The sequence below is a fragment of the Rhodotorula toruloides genome, assembly GCF_000320785.1.
Source record: "Rhodotorula toruloides NP11 unplaced genomic scaffold Scaffold32, whole genome shotgun sequence".
In the NCBI taxonomy this organism is placed as follows: domain Eukaryota; kingdom Fungi; phylum Basidiomycota; class Microbotryomycetes; order Sporidiobolales; family Sporidiobolaceae; genus Rhodotorula; species Rhodotorula toruloides.
In genome coordinates this window covers 90,632-108,202 of record NW_015622992.1, presented here as the reverse complement: position 1 = coordinate 108,202, position 17,571 = coordinate 90,632, and the positions used below count along the sequence as shown (strand labels likewise).

Below are 17,571 nucleotides of genomic sequence, written 5' to 3'. Positions count from 1 at the left end.
GCGGGACAGCGTTTCGTCGCGGCTGGGGATGCTGCGGCCTCGTGCAGCTGGCTGAGTCGGAACCGCTCTTAACGCCCCTGAAGGCGTTTCGTCCCTCCCTGCTTCTTGCTTGCTTCGCCGGCTTCTGCCTGCTTCCTTGCCCACGTGCTGGTGCATAAAGTGCCCCTCGCTGCCTCCCTGGACTCTCTCGTCGTAGGCAGCGACTTGCGCGGGACGGCGGGTTCGACGAGCACGAGAATCGAGGGTGTGTGTAGATTGGCGGAAGGCATTTGCTCTAGTGCCTGAATCGGATTGCGGTGTCCCCCGCCAGAACGATCGCTTAGCGCGAGACCAGGGGAAGCTGGTATCCAAAGCTCGTTGAGGTCGCCTCATCCTTGCTTCCGCTTGCTCTGCTCGTCTCCTCTACATTCGTCTCATCGATCGTGCGCGCTCGCAGCTCGGCCAGTCCCGGTTTCGCGACGCTGCTGAGGAGTCGTTGAACATGACAGAAAGACGGCGGCCTCGGTAAAGACGGTACTAAAGCGTTCTTCGGAGCAAGCGACTTCTTCCTCCGCCCTTTTCGCCCTCGCGCTCATCGACTGCAACTTGCTGTAATACCTCGCGTCGAGTTCTTGCTAGTACGCTCTGTAGCGAGGCAGGCAAGCGGGTCAGCTCAGCGCGCTCGACGACGAGCGAGATGCGAAGGAAGACGACGCCTCACAACCCAACCACGACTTGCAGCGTCCAACGAGCCAGATCTGAGTGTACTTGTCATTCGTTTCGAGCTCGATTCTCGCTCCGTTGGAGAGACGCTTGGGATACGTGCGGTTGAGGACATGAATGGCGAGAGGCTGGTGCCAGAGGTAGGCCGGGTAGAGGCTTGTAGCCGTTTGGTAAGGAGTCGTGTAGTGCGAGAGCAGGTAGAGATTCTGCGCGATGATGAGCGCGATGACCCAAATGCAACCGAGCGCTGCGACCCAGAAACCGGAATCGAAGACGAGGACGGAAGAGACCGTCGCAAAGATGAGCGGGCAGATCACGATCCAGTTCAAGTCGATCAGTAAGAGACTGTGGCGACAAGTATGTCAGCAAGGGACAGGGCGAGAGCAGCAGGCGGGTCCGCACCCTGCTGCGACGGGAACGCCTTCAGGCGGCATGTACAGCGGTTCGGGAGCATAGCGCTGCTTCAGAATTTTGATCAAACGGCCTGCAGAACGACGCGGCCAGTCAGCGGGCTCGTCACGGCGTGGGAGAGGCATCCGGCATCCGCTCACCGCCATTGATGGACGTGAAGAGCTCGTAAACCCAATGCGCCGCGATGCCAGTGAGCGTCTCCACCCTGCTGGTCCCCTCACGCTGGAGGAGCGCCTGAGGACGCCCGACGTCAGACTCAAGCCATTGGGCGCAGAGGATGAGTTCGACGGCGAGGAGGACGAGGCAGGCGTAGATGAGGAGCCCTGCGCGCGTAGTGAAGATCGCGCGCGCTGGTATCGCGCCAAGCAGATGCTTCTCGCTAGCCATGGCGGTATGCAGCGCGCAGAGAGCGAGACGAAGGAGGAAGAGGAGCGGGGAACAGGAGCTGGGAAGGTCAGTGCGCGCGGTGGTTGCGTTCGAAGCGGACCGAAGGGAGTGCTCTCCAGGTAAACGAGTCCTGTAGATCCAGCTCTGATCGAGACGAGCCAAGCCGAAGCAGAAGCGTCCCCAAGCCTCGCCGCAGAGAAGTACGCAGGACAAGGACGCGAGCACACGGCGGCGTAGCTGTCCGGACGGTCAATACAGAGCAGAGCAGGAAGTCTGAACGACGCGCAGATGTCGAGCGGATTAGGCTTCAGGAACGCCGATGACGAGGTGCAGGACGGGTGCGGCTACCTCTGCAATCCGCGCTGCTGCCTTCCGCTAACCGTGCTTGCCCGGTCCTCATCTTGCGTTGGTCCTTGTGTACGAACGTAGGCGTCGTCGTCCTTGTGCCGCGGAACGGGCCGGCCGATTGAGCCTTGGAGAAAAGTCGAAGCGGATTCCACCGCTCGCTGCAAGACGTCGTCGAGACGGTGCAGCCAGGTATAGTTGTGGACGATTTCGCCGAGGTATTCTGGACGACACAAAGTGTCAGCTTCGACGCGCAAAGAAGGACTAGGCGGCGACTCACGAGCGCGCTGGACGATGTCGAAGTGTTTTCCCGAAGAAACCCGGATCGGTTTCTGACGCCAGAATGACGGCATGGAGCTGAGGTCGACGTCCTCGTATTGCGCAGAATTGGGGAAGTCGGTGCCGTACAAGCCTTGGATCACGAGGCGGCGCATGAGGACCGGCACTGCGGAGGAACCGTCGGTCAGGTCAATCCAGTCCCGACTTCGCAGGCCATAGGGCGGGCGATGGGACTCACTGGCAAAGTCCACGTAACGTTCGCGCTCGGCGGACCCTTCGCTCAAAGCCGTTCGAGCCTTCGCCGGGTTCCATGCGTCCTCGCCCAGAGCCTCAATCATCTCGTCCGCCACCTCTTCAAGTCCGCTGAACGTCTGATAGATGGCCTCAAACTCCGAGTACCACATGACTGTGCCGAGGGCGAAGAGAAGGCGAATTGCGACCAGGTAGGTGTGTGGAAAGACGCCTGTGCCGGGCATGATGCGAGGCCGGTCGGAGCGAGACGCCATTCTGGAGAATACAAATGAAGCAAGGGATGGCCAGTCGGGGTCAAGAAGCGTGAGGACGCCGAGGCAACGGGACGAGGAGGAGAGGAGAACGCTGGAGGCGCGCAGTAATGGCGCCAGGCACCTGTTCGACCGCCTCTGCAGCCGAAGAATCCTTCAGCAGTACCGCCGCTGATCAAATCGCCACTCAGACGCCTGTATGGCGTGTGCAAGGGTGTGCGAGGGCAGGAGGAGCGAGGCGGGAGGGTGCGTCACGGGGACAGCCGCGAGCTGGCCTGCTCCGGTATAAGCCTTCTGTAGGCCCAGAATAAGCGATCACGAAGCCTTCAGACGAGCGCGAGGGTGGTGTCGTCGTCAACCCTCCTTTCGCGAGGCGAGTCCGGTGTTCTGACCTCGATCCACCGCTCGACTCGCTCGTGCTGCTTCGCTGGTACTTCTGAGCTGTGCAGAGACACCCACAGACCCACCAACACCTCGCAAACACGCGCGAATCGCGAGTTGCGACCCCTCAGTCCGCCTCATCGCTTCACGTCGCTGCCCTCGGATGGAGAGCAACCCCATCACCTCGGTCGACGAGCCAGTGCAGTCCACGTCGCTTGCAGACTCGGTGAGTCCAGATTCAGCATCTCTCCCAGTCCTCGCGCGCGAAGGTCGCCATTGTTTCGACACCACCTCCCCACCGACTCGCTCCCCACCTGTGTTTCCTGCCCTCACAGGGCGTGCGAGGGCCATTGCTGACGGTTGACGAGTTTGTGCTACCTGTAGCTCGCCAGCGGACCGCCCGCGCTTGCCCCTGTCGTCCCCGCCATCCCCTCGACATCGTCCAACCCTCCCGGCACGAAGCCCGTGCGGCCTCCCAAGGCGGCTCAGCGGCCGTCGACCGCCTCGCGACGCAGCTCGATGGCTGCTGGAGGAACCGCTGAGAAGGACACCGACGCGAGCGAGGGGACAACGCTGGCTGGCGGATCGGATATGGCATCGGTCGAGAAGGTGGACGACGCAGCGGCGCAGGCGTCGCTGGGTGGTGCTGATGCGGCTGCGACTACTTCCCCGACGACTGCGTCGACCGGAGAAGCGTCAAAAGCTGCCGCGCCGCCGACTGACACGACTGTCAACACGCGGGGTCCGTCTACCGGTGCGGCAACCGGCACGAGCCAGGCTGCAGCTGCGACCGGCGCAACCACTACCACGACTACCGCACAATCTACTTCGTCCCCTCGCGCAAACACCTCGTCCACCACCGCCCCGCCTCCTGCTCCCGCCCCCTCTGCCTCGCGCACCGCGCCTAACACCGTCAAGAAGAAGCGAAAGGGCCCGTTCTCGTTCCTCCTGGCTTGCATCCCTTGCGTCGGCTCGACAGGTCACGAAGACGAGTCGACAGGTCTGCCGAAGCGACCGTCTACCGCCGCCCGGATCGTCGAGAAGGAGCAGGAGAAGCGCAACACGGCTTCGGCGAACGCTTCCGGCTCCGGCTCGGACGAGAAGGACGCGGTGACGATGGACCCGAAGGAGGCCGAGCAGGAGGCGAACGAAAAGGCGGCCCTCTCGCCCGTCCAGCCCGAAACCGCCCTCACGCCCACCCAGACCGAACCCCTCACGACCGCCGCAACTCCCGCCGACACTCCCGTCGCTACTCCTCCTCCTACGTCTTCCCCTTCTCAGCGCGGTGTCGTACTCTCGCAGGAAGAGACTGAAGGCGTCACTTCTGGCGCCGTCGTCCCTCCCGGCCAGGCTGCCCCTCATCCGCCTACTCCTACGTCGCGCTCGAAGCGACGGAAGGGCGGCAAGCGAGGCGGCGCAGCGACTGACGGTATCATCACGTCCGTTCCCGAGCCTGGCATGGTCGCCGGCGGGATCGTCGTTGCCGGCGCGGAGGAGACGTCGAGCGAAGACGTCTCGGATGAGGATGAGGAGGACGTATCCGACGATGAGGAAGAGGAGGACGAGGAGGCTGGCTTGATCGCGCGAGGAGGAGTGGGCATCCCGATCGGCGAGGATGGCCTGCCGCATCCGTTGTTGGAGGAGCTCGCGGCCGACATGCACGGCAGAAAGTGCCTTGTGCTCGATCTCGACGAGACGCTCGTCCACTCGAGCTTCAAGGTGAGTGTGATGCATGCCTCTCGAGGCCGCAGGCTCATTCAGCTGGAACGAGTCTCGGTGCGAGGCGACGGTACTGATCCTCCGTTCCTCCACAGATGGTCCACCAAGCCGACTATGTCGTCCCCGTCGAGATCGAGAACCAGTTCCACAACGTCTACGTGATCAAGCGGCCGGGCGTCGATGGTGAGTTGCACCGACCCTAGCTCACCTTCTCTCCTTAACGCTCACACTCTCTTGCACAGCCTTCCTGCAAGCGATGGGCGACATCTACGAGATCGTCGTCTTCACCGCGTCGCTGTCCAAGTACGCCGACCCCGTCCTCGACCAGCTCGACGTCCACCGAGTCGTCAAACACCGCCTCTTCCGCGAGAGCTGCTACAACAACAAGGGCAACTATGTCAAGGTGCGCACGCGCTCCTTGAACCGCTGGAAGAGATGATCGCTGACACTCGAGACCTCCCGCAGGACTTGTCGCAACTTGGTCGACCGATTGGCGACTGCATCATCATCGACAACTCGCCGGCCAGCTACGTCTTCCACCCGAACAACGCCGTCCCGATCAGTAGCTGGTTCAACGACCCGTGCGTGAATCTGTCCTATTCTCCCTCTCGCTTTACTGACGGCAACTCGCTCCGTGCAGCCACGACACGGAGCTTACCGACCTCATCCCCTTCTTGTCCGACCTGAGCGCCGTCGAGGATATTCGAAGCGTGCTCGATGCGAACCTGTACCCGCCGCAGTCAGCGGAAGCGACCACCGGCACCGACAGCCAGTTCCAGCAGCTCTAGACGACTCACCTCTCGCCGCCACCGCCCATGTCTCGTACTCGGCCCGTCTCGCCCGCGCAGACCCCGCATTCACGATACCCTTGCAACCTCCCGAGGGCTTTAACCTCTACCTCGCCTCCCCGCCTCCTTACGGACCTTATTCCGCCTTTCGCCCTGTACTTTCGACCTTTCCCCCTTCACCTTCTCACACCCGTACCTACTTCTAATGCTTGACTCTGCCGGCTCCCGCCCTTTCAGGATACCCATACCCCTCGACCTCTCTCCCGCCTCATCCGGGCCGTCAAAAGCGCATACACGCCTGCCGCTCCTCCGTCCCGCCCCCAGCGTAGCTCGGTCTACGTCTCCTCACCCTCAGTCACTCGTTTTCGTGCCCTCAACTGTGTGCTTGTCGTTTTCCTTTCCCCGTCCTCTCCTCTCCTCGCCGTAATCCGTTTCGTGTGTCTCCTCATGCATCGCGCGGTTCTTTAGCTTCATCGGCGGGCTCGAAGGGCTCTCTTCCCACTTTCTACGGGCTCACAAAGTCGCAGAAAGCTTTATCGCCGTCGGCCTTCATCGCGAACGAACCGCTCCTGCTTGTTGATCTCCCACTCACACTCGCTCGACTTGCTGCTGTTCTTTGACCGCCTTGTGCATTGCCTCAGCTAATAGTAGAGCTCTCACACACACCAGCCCGCTCTCTCGCCCTTGCTGTCGACACGCACACCATCTCGTCATCTCGCCTTCTCGACGCGACTCTCTCTCCCCCTCAGACCGGCTTGACGAGCACGCCCGAGCATGTCGCGACCCTACTTCGACCGCACCGCCGAGTTCCGCTCAGCAGTCGAGTCGGCCGCTTTCCGCGCCGCCTCGTCCTCATCCGGCGCGCCTCTCCTCCTGAATGGCTCGAACGCACAGGGCGCAGCGGGCGGGAAGGGCAGGAACGCGCAGAGGAGCGAGTTTGCGAGGATGGCGGCCAAGATTGGAAAGGATATCCAGGCGACGACGGGCAAGCTCGAGAAGCTCGCGCAACGTGAGTGGGGTCGCTTTCGTTCGCTCGCTCAGGGTTTGAGGCTGGCCTGCTGAGCTGGCTGATCATTCACGGTTTTCATACACACGTACTGAGTTGCTTTTCTCGCTGTGTACAGTCGCGAAGCGGAAGACGCTCTTCGACGACCGACCTGTCGAGATTAGCGTGCGTTTCGCTTCCTCCGTTGCAGGGTTTTCGAAAGTCTCCTCGCATATGCTGACGCGATGCCGCGCTCTGCAGGAGCTCACATACATCATCAAGCAAGACATCGCCGCGCTCAACCAACAAATCGCCCAGCTTCAAGCCTTCACACAGTCCAACCTGAACGCGGGAGCGGGCGGGAAGCAGGTGTCGGAGCACAACAAGAACGTTGTCACGATGCTGCAGACGAAGCTTGCGGACACGACGATCGGATTCAAGGATGTTCTCGAGATCCGGACTCAGGTGCGTGGAGGATTGCCTGCGCTTCAGTGCATCCACTTGCCCGAGACAACATGCTGATGACCTTTGTGGACGATTCTTCAGAACATGAAGGCGTCGCGCGACCGAACAGAGCAGTTTACGTACTCTGGCGCCTCGAACCCTCGCAACGCTCCTCCTTCAGGTGAGCTTTCGTTTAGCTTCGTCTCGCTTGCTTTGCCAGCAACGAGTCTTTCTCCGCCTGCCGCTGACACGGCGCGGGTCATGGCGCGTGGCAACCCTTTGCTCACACCAAGTCCTTCGTTCTCGCGGCGTCCCTCCCTCCCAATCTCCATCCCGAACACACCCATCCGGCACCACCTCGACTCATCCGTACGCATCTACTTATCAAACAGACTCTCCACTCTATCGTCCGCCATCGTCCATGGGCGGTTCCAGCATCCTCGACTCGCAAGGAAAGGGCAAGGGCAAGGCGCCGGCGGGCAACTCGGACTTCCTCGCTCTCGATCTCGGCACGCCAACCGACAGCCAGCTCGGTGCCGCAGAAGGCGGGTACATGCAGATGGAGCTGGCGCAGCAGCAGGGCGACGACCAGTACCTCTCGTCGAGGAGCAGCGCGATCGAGACGATCGAGAGCACCGTCGCCGAGCTGGGACAGATCTTTTCGCAGCTTGCACACATGGTTGCGATACAGGGCGAGCAGGTGACGAGGATCGACGCGGACACGGAGGAGATTGCGACGAACATCTCGGGTGCCCAGTCGTGCGTTCTACGTTCTTGCTCTTCGTCGTTCCGTACGACGAGCTCGCGCCAACGTGCTGACTCGTCGTCGTTTCGATAGCGAGCTCCTGCGGTACTACGCCAATGTCTCGTCGAACCGCAAGCTCATGCTCAAGGTGCGCCCAAGTTCCCCTACCGCCGCTTCTTCGCATACTGACGGGTTTCGCCTCGCCTCCTGCAGATTTTTGGCGCCATTCTCGTCTTCTTCCTGTTGTTCGTGCTCGTGTCGTAGTTGCTGGCAACTTGCAGTCTTCCTCCTCCTCGTCGCCGCGAACTCCTTCTCTCCCTCGATAGCGACTCGGTCTGGGCGTTTCCGCTTGTAGTTTGCACACACTGAGAGCTCCTTGGTGGACAGCAAGCACACTGCGAACGCCTTGTGCGACTGTCACGCACCGCTTTCGCTGGTTGCCCTCCTTCGCTTCACGCGCTCAGCATGTCCCGCTCTTCCTGCAGCTCAGACACGGACAGCGACACAGACTCGTATGACAGCAGCGACTACATCAGCCGGCGCGCAGCACCAAGCCTTCCCGACGAAGTTCTCAACCTCATCAGTTCGTTCCTTCCGGACGACTTCGACGACCGTCGGCGCAACTTCAGCCGCCTTTGCCTCGTATGCAGACGCTTCTACGTGTTCTCCGTCCGAGCGATGTATCGGCGTATCTCTATCGCGGCGCGGGATGCCACAAATCGCGATTCTCCGACCTATCGCCTCCTCACGCACCTCGCATTTCGTCCAGAGTTCCGACCCTTCATCGAAGAAGTCGCCTTGGATTTCTCTCGCTGCGACTCGTATCGACTGTGGTGTGTCAGCGCAGCACTGCGGGAATTGACCAGCGTGCGAGCGTTCGATATTCCCGCAGACTTCGTCGAAATCGCAAAGGGACGATTCTGGGATGTCGGCTTTGCGACGCGGGAAACGCTCAGGCGATTCACAGTACGGTCGAATCAAGCGGGCGAATTCAACGACTGGCATATCGAGCGGGCACGCCTCCTTCCGCAGGGCGAGCTGCGTCTTCTCGGCGGGCGCAAGTCTGCCGGTGTGCATCTCTCTCCCATCTTCCCGAGTGACTTAGCGATTCTCGACGTCGAGATCAGCATTTGCCCTTCATGCTTCGACCGCTTGACCATCGATTCGGAAGAAACCCTCACTCACCTCTCTATCCTCGTTCGCGCCGACGACTTCGACCTGAGCGCATTGTACAATCTGCGCAGCCTCACCATCATGTCTCGGGCGGTCTCAATCAGCAGCGCCGGCAATTTCTTCGCGGCTGTTTCCGCAACTCTCGCTTCGGCCGCCGAACTCGACCACCTTCATGCCGTAGCGCTCACCTGCGGCAGCGGCGAGCGAAGCCTCTGGCCGAAGTGGATATCCAGAACGCCCTCGATGCCCCTGCACACCTGCCTCCCGACGTCTCTCCTTTCTCTCGACATCGCCGACGCACGCTTCGACTACGACGACCTCATCCCGCTCACCAATAAGCGCAACCTCCCTTCCCTCAGGCGCATCATCCTCTCAAAAGGTACTCTCGGCTCGATGATTTGGCCCTTCGACAAGTGCGAGCCGGAGTTGATCAAGTCGACTGTCGAAGGACATGCGGCGAATCGAGGAGTGCTCGTCGAGTGGATGGCGGAAGCGTAGCAGTCGCTGCCAATGCATAGGCTTGTTTTGGTCTCTCGCGGGCTGCGAAAGCGATCATGGATAGCGGAAAACTGAAAGGTAGCGGACCGCGAGCGGTTCGAAGTGAGAGGAAGACCAGCCTTGCAAGCTCTACAACCCGTTCGCATGCGCTACAACCCTTCGCCTGCACGAGAGCAAGCTTCACCCGTTCCCCCTTCACCGCAATGGGCCCAGCAGCTCGTCGTCGTCGAACGGATTGAAGGCGGACGACGGCGCAGTCTTGGTCGCAGCCTCGGGAGCGGTCGACGTCGCGAGATTCGGCGCCGCAAAGACAGGCGAGCTCGTGGTTTGTGGCCAGTCGAAGCCGGGCGAGAGGCGCGCCGACAAGAGGGCCGAGCCGACGGGACCGGCGGACGAGTGCGCAAAGTCCATGCGAGACTTAACGGGCGGCTCAACGGCGAGGGACGACGGCGTGATCGAGGGCGATGCGCCGGCACCGACGGGCGAGGGCAGCGACGAGCCGGGGAAGGACGAGACGGTCCCCGAGCGGGTGGCGCGGACGGCGGCGGCGAGACTTGGCGGCGAAGGAACCGACGACGTGCGAGTGTGCGCGGCGTTGACAAGCGGGAACGCGAACGCTTTGGCACCCGGGTTGAGGGACAAGCCGGCGCGAGGGAGGTCGTCGCCGAGGTCTTGAGAGGGCGACAGGCGGTGAGCGAGCATGACGCCGGGAGCGAGGCTGCGCGGGGGAAGGTCGTGCGCAGCGCCGTCGCCGACGACTCCAGCGCCGACAGACACGTCCGACGAGGTCGCCCACGGTGCAAAGGGCGAATGCGGCGGCGGGCTGAGAGGCGAGGTGGTCGCGGACGACGGCGCGGCGAGAGCTGGCGAGAAGGCGTTTGCGCGGAGGGACAGGACGCTCGGGGAAACTGCAGCTGCACCCGCCTCGACACCGTTCGGCTCGCTCGCCGCCTCTTCCTTCGCAACCTTCTCCTGGCTTGACCTCCTCGACACACCCATCTCGTCGACCTCGAGTCCCAGTCCCTGCCAGTCCGCAGGCGACGTGACGCCAACTCCGGCACGCAAAGTCGGCGAATCGGGCATGACGAACAAGCCGTCATCGTCGTCGTCCTCGTCGAGCATGTGGAAGAGCTGGCTCGGGATCAAGCTAGTCTGATGCGGCGTCATCGGGCTCAACGGGCCGTCGAGGGCAGGCGACTCGGTTCCGCTCGCGAGCAATCCCGAGTCGAGGTACTGCATCGGGAGGGCGAGCGCGCGTCCAGGCTTGTTGACGTTCGCACCGGGCGAGTTGTCGCCCGCCGAGCCTGAGCGAGCCGAGCGAGGCGGCGGCGAGTGGTCTTGCGCGCCGGGTGCGAGACCGTCAAAGTCGAAGGGAAGGAATTGGGCGGGGAGGTCGTCGTCGCCGATGCCGCCATTCGCGGCGCGGTGCTGCAAGCGGTGCTCGAGGAAGCTCGAGTGCGGCAGGGCGTGCGAGGTGCCGTTCGGTGCGGCCGGGAAGGACGTAGGCCAGCCGGATGCGGCGTCTGCGGCAGTCGAGTTGGCGTTGCCGTAAGGTGAAGGGTCGTCGAGAGGTGATACAGGGTGCGAGAGCGTAGGAGACGAGGGAGCTGACTGGAACGCCCCGGTGTGCGGGTCGTAGTGTCCAGAGCGGATGCTGGTCGGGCGAGAGTTGTTGGCGGAGAGCGGGTGGACGTAGGGGTAGTTGCGGCGACCGTAGCCACCCTGGCCGAGCGGAGCGGCGAAAGCGTTCGCGATCGCGCCGACGCCGCCGAGAGTCGCCGTCGCCGGACCGTTGAGAGGCGCAGCGACGCCGTAAATCGGCGCAGCACCCTGCGAACCACCCATTCCACGCATACCCGCCACGCCCAACTGCGCCAACTCGGCTCGACGACCGGCGAGGAGCGCCCTGCGGACCTCAAGCTTACGCTCCATGTCTGCAATCTTGTGCATGACCTCCTCGAGCCCCTTCTCCTTGTCCTTGAGCTCGTCGCGCTTCTTGCCCACGTCCTCGCGGAGCTTCTTCTCGCGCTCCTTGCGCTCGCGCTTCTTCTTCTCCTTGCGCTCGATCGCCTCTATCCCCTTGCGCTCGAGCGCCCTGATCTCCGCGCGCACCTTGTCAACCCGCGCCTGCGCCTCCTTGATGACGACCTTTCGCTCATTCAGTTCCTTCTCCGCCTCGACCCTCGTCGCATCCGCCGCACGCTTCGCCTCCTCCAACCCCTTCGTCTTGAGCTTCAACTCTGCGCGAAAGGCGTCCTCGTCGCGCTTCTTGCCCCTCAACACCTCCAACTCGTCCTGCAACCGCTTCTCACTCTCGGCCGCCGAAGCCCTCAACTCGTCCAGCTGCGCCTGCAACTCGACCAACACCGGATCCGTCGTGCCCTTCGCCTCGCCGCCCATCCCCGCAGACCCAGCCGAGCCCGAACCAGAAGAACCACCGAACGCCTCTTTCGCAGCTGCGAGAGCCGAAGCCGCTTCGTCCGCTGCGACGCGCTCGGCTTCTGCTGCTTCGCGCGCGGCATGCTCGGCTTTCGTCTTGAGTCGCGTGAGACTGGTCGGGCTCGAGCGGCGCTGGCCGGCGCGGAAGACGCGCTTGGTCAGGCGGGCGGCGGCGGGGGAGGTCTTGGAGGTTGGGGAGGGAGGGATGGACGAGTCGGCTGAGTGGGCGAGAGGGGACGAGGTGCGGTTGTCGATAGCTGAGGGGTTGTGCGAGAGCGGGTGCGAGGCGGGAGTCGAAGAGCCAGAGACGGTGGCCGAGGGAGGATACGAGTACGAAGGCGACTCCGTTTCTGCGCACAGCTGGCGTCAGTACATGCGAGCAGCATGATGACGAACGCACACGCACCCTTGTCGTCGTCCTCGACGATCATGTCCCTGACGCCCTTCTCGAGCCTGCCCCTACGCTCCTCCTCCTCAAACACCTCGTTGTCCCACCACTTCAACGCATACCACCTGCCGAAGATGCCGAGCCACAACTCGCCACCGAGTCCAAGCAAGGCGCTCAGTTCAGGATGCTTGCGCTGCGCCTGGATCTGCTGCTGTTTCGTCAATCCCGCGACAGGCGTTGCCGGTCGGGACGAGGGGACATAGACGGTGCTGAAGAGATAGTATGAAGTGAACTTGTAGGATGGCGTGCGGATAGATAGGCTGATACGGTTCGAGAACGAGAGGATGTGTCGGTTTGCGGCGGCGGAGGAGGAGGGAGGCGTCGACTTGGCGCCTGGTCGGGCGTCAGCGGCAGCTCCCTTCCGCTTCGCATTCTGCGTCGTAGGTAGTAGCGATTCCTTGCCGTTTGTCGCGGTCGTCGGTGCGCTCGCAGCGTCGGGGGCCGAAGTCGAGGATGATCGAGACGACGACGGAGGCCGAGAGGGCGACGACGAGAGGCGGCGGAGGTGGGTGTGGAACGAGAGCGAGGTCAAGTGCGTGCGGAACGATGCCGGGCCTGGGTTCGTCACGTAGGCTGCAAGGCAAGAGCACCCGGGCGAATCGGCGAGTTAGCGCAAGTGAGAGTGCGAGCGGTGGGCCCGCTGCCACTAAGAGATGCTGGACGCCTGGACGTGCGCCGTGCTGGCCTGCGTGTCCTCCAGCACGTGTACTGCCCGCTCGTGCAATCTCACGCCCGCCCGTGCCGTCTTGCTCGTATCGCCGCCTCCTCCCCCATCCTCGAGCAAGCCGCACCCGCTCACACGCCCGTGTCCTCCCCGCCCGTCGCTGCCAGTCCGAGCTGTTCGCGGTCAAACGCATATGTGTGTGCAAACTCACCGAGCAGGCAGAGTCCGACGAGCGCGAGCGCGGCGGTCCAGTACTCGCGGACGAGGTCCTGGACGGTCGCGGGCGCGAACGAGAGAGCGGTGGCCGCGCCCGTCCCCGCCCCTACGAGGAGCGTAGACATTCAGGCGGGCGAGTCTGGTCGGTGCAGCCCAGGCCAGCGAGGTTGTCAGCGTGGTTGTCAGGCGAGGAGGACTTGGGCGAGCTTGTTTCCGGCCAGACTCTGCAACACCCGCCGAGGCAGCGCTGATACAATGGACTGCTATCCGATAGTGTACTACGATTTGTCCATCCACTGCCGCAGCACTCGGAGCGAGTTGACCACACCTGCCAGCGAAATTGGAGCGTCCCCACAGGCCAACTCCGCAACCAACGCTCTACACCTCTCGACGATGCTGTGGACCGCTGGAGACCGTGCTTGAGGCTGGCTGGATTGTCCGCATCCGCTTGGGACGGCCGCGCGAGGCTCGCTCGTGTCGTGAGGACGGCAAAGGAGCGCTGGGGACGAAGGCGTTCTCGGGGACTTGGTAACGGCGCACGGCTTGTGCGGTGGGCTGCCCATGGAGCTGCTTGGATGACCAGTCGATGGGCAGATAGCACTGGGCCTTGCCGGCGAGAAGGGACGTGCCGGCTTGCTCGTTCGCTCGAATTGCCTGTGTCTCGACTTCTCTGGACCGCACAGCGCTCGAGTTCGATGTTTGTGCCGCCGCCACGCTCTCTACTGTCTCCTGGACCATGAACGTGTACTGCGCTCCCGCCTGCACGCCTCGTCGAGTGTCAGCCTTTTCCTCCTCCAGGTTCGTCCCTCTCTCTTCCCCTCCTCCCTCCGCTTGCTCGCCCATGATGCCTTCAGCATGTATTACCATACCTCTCACGAGGATGATGACCCACCTTCTAACCCGCCATCCCTCTCGAGGATCGGCGGCTGATGGCGACGCAAAAGTTTCGCGGACTTGACGAGGAAAGATGGGACGCTGACATGCCTTCGTGCCGTGACGCAGGTGCTCTCCCACACTCTGAAATACTCTCGCAACGTGTCAGATCTACGCGGACTCTCGCAGACAGCCTGTAGCGACGGGCACATCGGTGTCCTCGTTTCCCTCCGCTTTTGCAATGCCATCCGTCTCGCTTCGTTGCGGGATCACTCGCACGACTCGTAGAGGTCCCGTCTCACGCTTCTGCTCGTCTTCGTCGTCGAGAAAACCCAAGACAGCGCTCCGTCATCGTTGCCGCCCCACTTCCTCGCGCTTCCTCCTCTTCCTCCTCGCCCTTCGACCCTTCTCCTCCCTCCCTCCCTCACCCACGCTCCGCCTCGCCCGCCCCATTACCACATGCACCATGAACTCCTACCTCGTAGTCTTCAAGCCCGCCTCGGACGGCGCACACGCCGAGGACAGCGCCATCAACGACCTCGCGAGCAAGGTCGAGGGATCGGGCGGGAGCATCAAGCATCGGTATAACTCGAGGGTTATGAGGGGGTTTGCGGGGACTATGAGCGAGGAGACCAAGGGCGAGTTGGAGAAGGTGAGTCTTGAAGAGGAGGAGGGGATGGGAGTCGTCAGCGACGTGGAGTTGTGCTGACTTTTGTTTGGTTGGGTTGTGCAGCACCCGGGAGTCAAGTTCATCGGTGCGCAAGGAGTCTCCATTTCTCAGCTTCCTTCTTTCGCAGAACGAGGCTGATGTCGCCTTGTTCCTCGTCGCGCAGAGCCCGACCAGGCTGTCTCGACGCAGTAGACGCTTCACGACATCGAATCCAGCGATACCCTCGACTTGTAGCACTCTCGGAGGCTTCTCTTACCCTTGTACTCGACGACGTTTCAGGCGAAGATGGCTGAGGGCGTCGAGGGAGTCCTTTCTGGACGACGCTCTCGTCTCTCTCGACTGCAGCTTTCGCTTCGGACAGGCAATGACTACGCTCCGCTGAATCTCACCACCGACAACGCAGCTCACAACGACGCTCTCTCGGTCGCCGACCTTCGCAACCCTCGCGTTCCGACCGCTCATACGCACGGGCCTCCTCGTCGCGTGCGCGTTCTTCGCGAGCTTCTCTTCTCCCACGCAGAGCGCTCGGGCCTTCAAACCGATCGAACGAGGACGGCGGTGCACTTGCGAGTCTCCTCTCCCTTCAACGTTCTCCTCGCAGCTCGCTCGTTTCGCTCGTTTCGCTCTTTCCGTTCGGCTGTTCTGCTAGGCTTTCATTCACATCTCTCCGTTGCTCGTCCAACTCGCCGCGCCCAAGCCGTTCCTCCCGGAGTCCCGCGACGCTCGCACCCCGCCCCTCCTCGAACCCACAGCACGCTCTTTCGCTAGCTTACTCCCGCCTACAAGCGTCGTCCAACCTTAGTCACTCCTTCCAATCATGCGGCCCCTCCCCGCACTCCTTACCGCCCTCTCAGCCCTCACGTTCGCCCTCGCGCACACCCACTCGCCCTCCTCGCATACCCTCGAACGCCGCGCAACTTCATGCCCCGCCCTCTCCCCCAACGGTCCGATCTTGAGCCCCTATGTGACGGATTGGTTGAGCGGCGCGACGGCGAGTGTTCCGTGGGAGTCGGTGGATATGGCTTTTTACTTTTGTGGGTCGCCCCTTCCTCTCGAGGCTCTCTGAACTGTCGCTGATGCGTCAGAATGGACAGGCGCACTCACGACCGAGACGGGCGTCGGACTCGCACCCGGCACGTCCACCGCTGGAATGAAGAACTTCACGTCCGCCGCGAAAGCAGGTGCGCTGCCCATCCCTCCTGCCCGTCCTGCCTTTCGAACGAACTCACTGATGAGCTTTCGGGACTGCAACAGCGGGTAAAGTGCCTGTCCTCACGATCGGCGGCTGGTCAGGATCCGTCTACTTCTCCGACCTCGTCTCGACTTCCCAGAAGCGTTCGGCGTGCGTCCCGGTCCTCACGAGCGCAGAGCGGGTGGCAGACGCTGATCAGAGGTATCGACAGCTTCGCGAATACGATCAAGAGTTGGGTGACCAAGTACGGCTTCAAAGGCGTCTCGCTCGACTGGGAGTTTGGTTCGTTGGGCTGCCATTCTCCTCTCTCCCTCTTCAGTCACCTGACGAGCCCGAATATATAGTCGGAAAGCAGGGCGCTGGGAACAACATCGTCTCGCCGTCTGACTCGGCAAACTACCTTTCCTTCCTCGCCAAACTTCGTCTGACGCTCGGCACAAACTACATCATCTCTGCCGCCGTTCCCGTCGTTGGGTGCGTACCCCTCACGTGCATCTTAGACGAAGCCGACGACTGAACCTCCTCGACTCACGCAGCCTGACAGACGCGGACGGCTCCATCCTCAAAGACGTCTCGAAATTCGCTCTCTACCTCGACTACATCGAGCTCATGGCCTACGACATGTACGGCGCCTGGTCCAAGACGACCGGACCCAACTCGCCGCTTCATACGTGCGACGCCAACTCGGACTCGATTGATGCGGCGGTCAAGCGCTGGGTCGCGGCGGTGCGTCCCGGCAAAGGCTTGCCTGGTCTGTTTTCAGATTCTGTGCTGGACGCTGACCTGGGGCCCTATGACCGGGTAACAGGGCTTTCCCGCCTGCAAGATCCTCCTCGTGCGAACCTTCCCAACCACGCCTCTTCTCTACGAACCGCCTACTGACGCCTCACCTGACACGTAGGGCGTAGCCTCCTACTCCCACCGCTGGAAGACCTCAAAGACCAAGCTCTCGACGACGCGCTACAATAACCAGACGACCCAGGCTTTCCAGGCTCTTGCGACGACTGGCCAGCCGACAGATTCGGGGTGGACGGTGCAGCAGTTGATCTCAATGGGCGTGAGTACGAGTTCGCGCGCGTCTAAGTAGGACGTGGGGAGCTGACGAGGGTCACTTTGCGCAGTACCTCAGCGCCGACCTCACGACTGGTCAAGGCGGTTACACTCGCTACTTCGACACTTGCACTCAGAGTGAGTCGCTTCTCGTCTCTCCTATCGTGTCTTTCTTCGCTGACATTGCACCACACCAGCCCCCTTCCTCTTCAATCCAGCCGGCGCGCAGAAGTCGTTTATCACCTACGACGACGCCCAGTCGTACACGGCCAAGGGCAAGTTCGCTCTCGCAAAAGGTCTCGCCGGCGTCGTGAGTCCTCCCTCTCTCGATGCCCAGCAAAGGCTGACGTTCCTCGCACAAAGGCGATCTACGAGTCGACTGGCGCTACGCCCGCTATGTACGCCGCGCTCAAGACGGGCTTGAAGACCAAGTCGAAGCGTGCGCTTGCGTTCGGCGTTGACGGCTCGCTTACTGGACTCGAAGAGGGCCACTTTGGGTGGGCGATGGACGAGTCGGCGATTCTCGAGAAGGAGTCTCTTACGGTGAGTTGCGCTTGCTTGTGCCGTATACGGAGTCAGGCCTGACGCTTGCCCGAAGCAGGCTTAGACCGCAACGCCCTTTTGAATGGCGGCTTTCTCGACTTCCCCTGCTTCGCTTC

The 17,571-nt window shown here is 62.3% G+C and overlaps 8 protein-coding genes across 8 annotated transcripts; 5 read left to right on the top strand and 3 right to left on the bottom strand.

Moving 5' to 3' along the window:
• Nucleotides 1–614: 614 nt before the first annotated feature.
• RHTO_05388 (uncharacterized protein) lies at nt 615–1,500 on the bottom strand (the record flags this gene model as incomplete). The annotated part of the gene is made up of 4 exons (XM_016419050.1): nt 615–624; nt 712–1,047; nt 1,105–1,186; nt 1,254–1,500. 4 exons carry the CDS (start codon nt 1,498–1,500, stop codon nt 615–617), a joined length of 675 nt encoding a protein of 224 aa, XP_016270135.1.
• Nucleotides 1,501–1,844: 344 nt separating this feature from the next.
• RHTO_05387 (uncharacterized protein) lies at nt 1,845–2,600 on the bottom strand (the record flags this gene model as incomplete). The annotated part of the gene is made up of 3 exons (XM_016419049.1): nt 1,845–2,068; nt 2,126–2,290; nt 2,363–2,600. 3 exons carry the CDS (start codon nt 2,598–2,600, stop codon nt 1,845–1,847), a joined length of 627 nt encoding a protein of 208 aa, XP_016270134.1.
• A 571-nt stretch (nt 2,601–3,171) lies between these two features.
• On the top strand, nt 3,172–5,515 carry RHTO_05386 (protein phosphatase; the record flags this gene model as incomplete). Its single annotated transcript, XM_016419048.1, has 6 exons — nt 3,172–3,234; nt 3,393–4,727; nt 4,823–4,910; nt 4,970–5,130; nt 5,193–5,308; nt 5,368–5,515. 6 exons carry the CDS (start codon nt 3,172–3,174, stop codon nt 5,513–5,515), a joined length of 1,911 nt encoding a protein of 636 aa, XP_016270133.1.
• Nucleotides 5,516–6,289: 774 nt separating this feature from the next.
• On the top strand, nt 6,290–7,953 carry RHTO_05385 (syntaxin 5; the record flags this gene model as incomplete). The annotated part of the gene is made up of 7 exons (XM_016419047.1): nt 6,290–6,524; nt 6,640–6,686; nt 6,762–6,965; nt 7,047–7,125; nt 7,337–7,703; nt 7,783–7,837; nt 7,903–7,953. 7 exons carry the CDS (start codon nt 6,290–6,292, stop codon nt 7,951–7,953), a joined length of 1,038 nt encoding a protein of 345 aa, XP_016270132.1.
• A 445-nt stretch (nt 7,954–8,398) lies between these two features.
• On the top strand, nt 8,399–9,360 carry RHTO_05384 (uncharacterized protein; the record flags this gene model as incomplete). Its single annotated transcript, XM_016419046.1, has 2 exons — nt 8,399–8,522; nt 8,582–9,360. The coding sequence occupies 2 exons, from the start codon at nt 8,399–8,401 to the stop codon at nt 9,358–9,360; spliced, it is 903 nt and encodes a 300-aa protein (XP_016270131.1).
• A 195-nt stretch (nt 9,361–9,555) lies between these two features.
• On the bottom strand, nt 9,556–13,252 carry RHTO_05383 (uncharacterized protein; the record flags this gene model as incomplete). The annotated part of the gene is made up of 3 exons (XM_016419045.1): nt 9,556–12,149; nt 12,206–12,820; nt 13,123–13,252. 3 exons carry the CDS (start codon nt 13,250–13,252, stop codon nt 9,556–9,558), a joined length of 3,339 nt encoding a protein of 1,112 aa, XP_016270130.1.
• Nucleotides 13,253–14,466: 1,214 nt separating this feature from the next.
• Nucleotides 14,467–14,862, top strand: RHTO_05382 (peptidase S8 family protein; the record flags this gene model as incomplete). The annotated part of the gene is made up of 3 exons (XM_016419044.1): nt 14,467–14,652; nt 14,734–14,755; nt 14,834–14,862. The coding sequence occupies 3 exons, from the start codon at nt 14,467–14,469 to the stop codon at nt 14,860–14,862; spliced, it is 237 nt and encodes a 78-aa protein (XP_016270129.1).
• A 625-nt stretch (nt 14,863–15,487) lies between these two features.
• Nucleotides 15,488–17,519, top strand: RHTO_05381 (glycoside hydrolase family 18 protein; the record flags this gene model as incomplete). The annotated part of the gene is made up of 12 exons (XM_016419043.1): nt 15,488–15,704; nt 15,765–15,851; nt 15,925–16,012; nt 16,074–16,144; nt 16,207–16,336; nt 16,399–16,588; nt 16,671–16,697; nt 16,764–16,919; nt 16,984–17,050; nt 17,110–17,222; nt 17,276–17,455; nt 17,514–17,519. 12 exons carry the CDS (start codon nt 15,488–15,490, stop codon nt 17,517–17,519), a joined length of 1,332 nt encoding a protein of 443 aa, XP_016270128.1.
• Nucleotides 17,520–17,571: the final 52 nt, after the last annotated feature.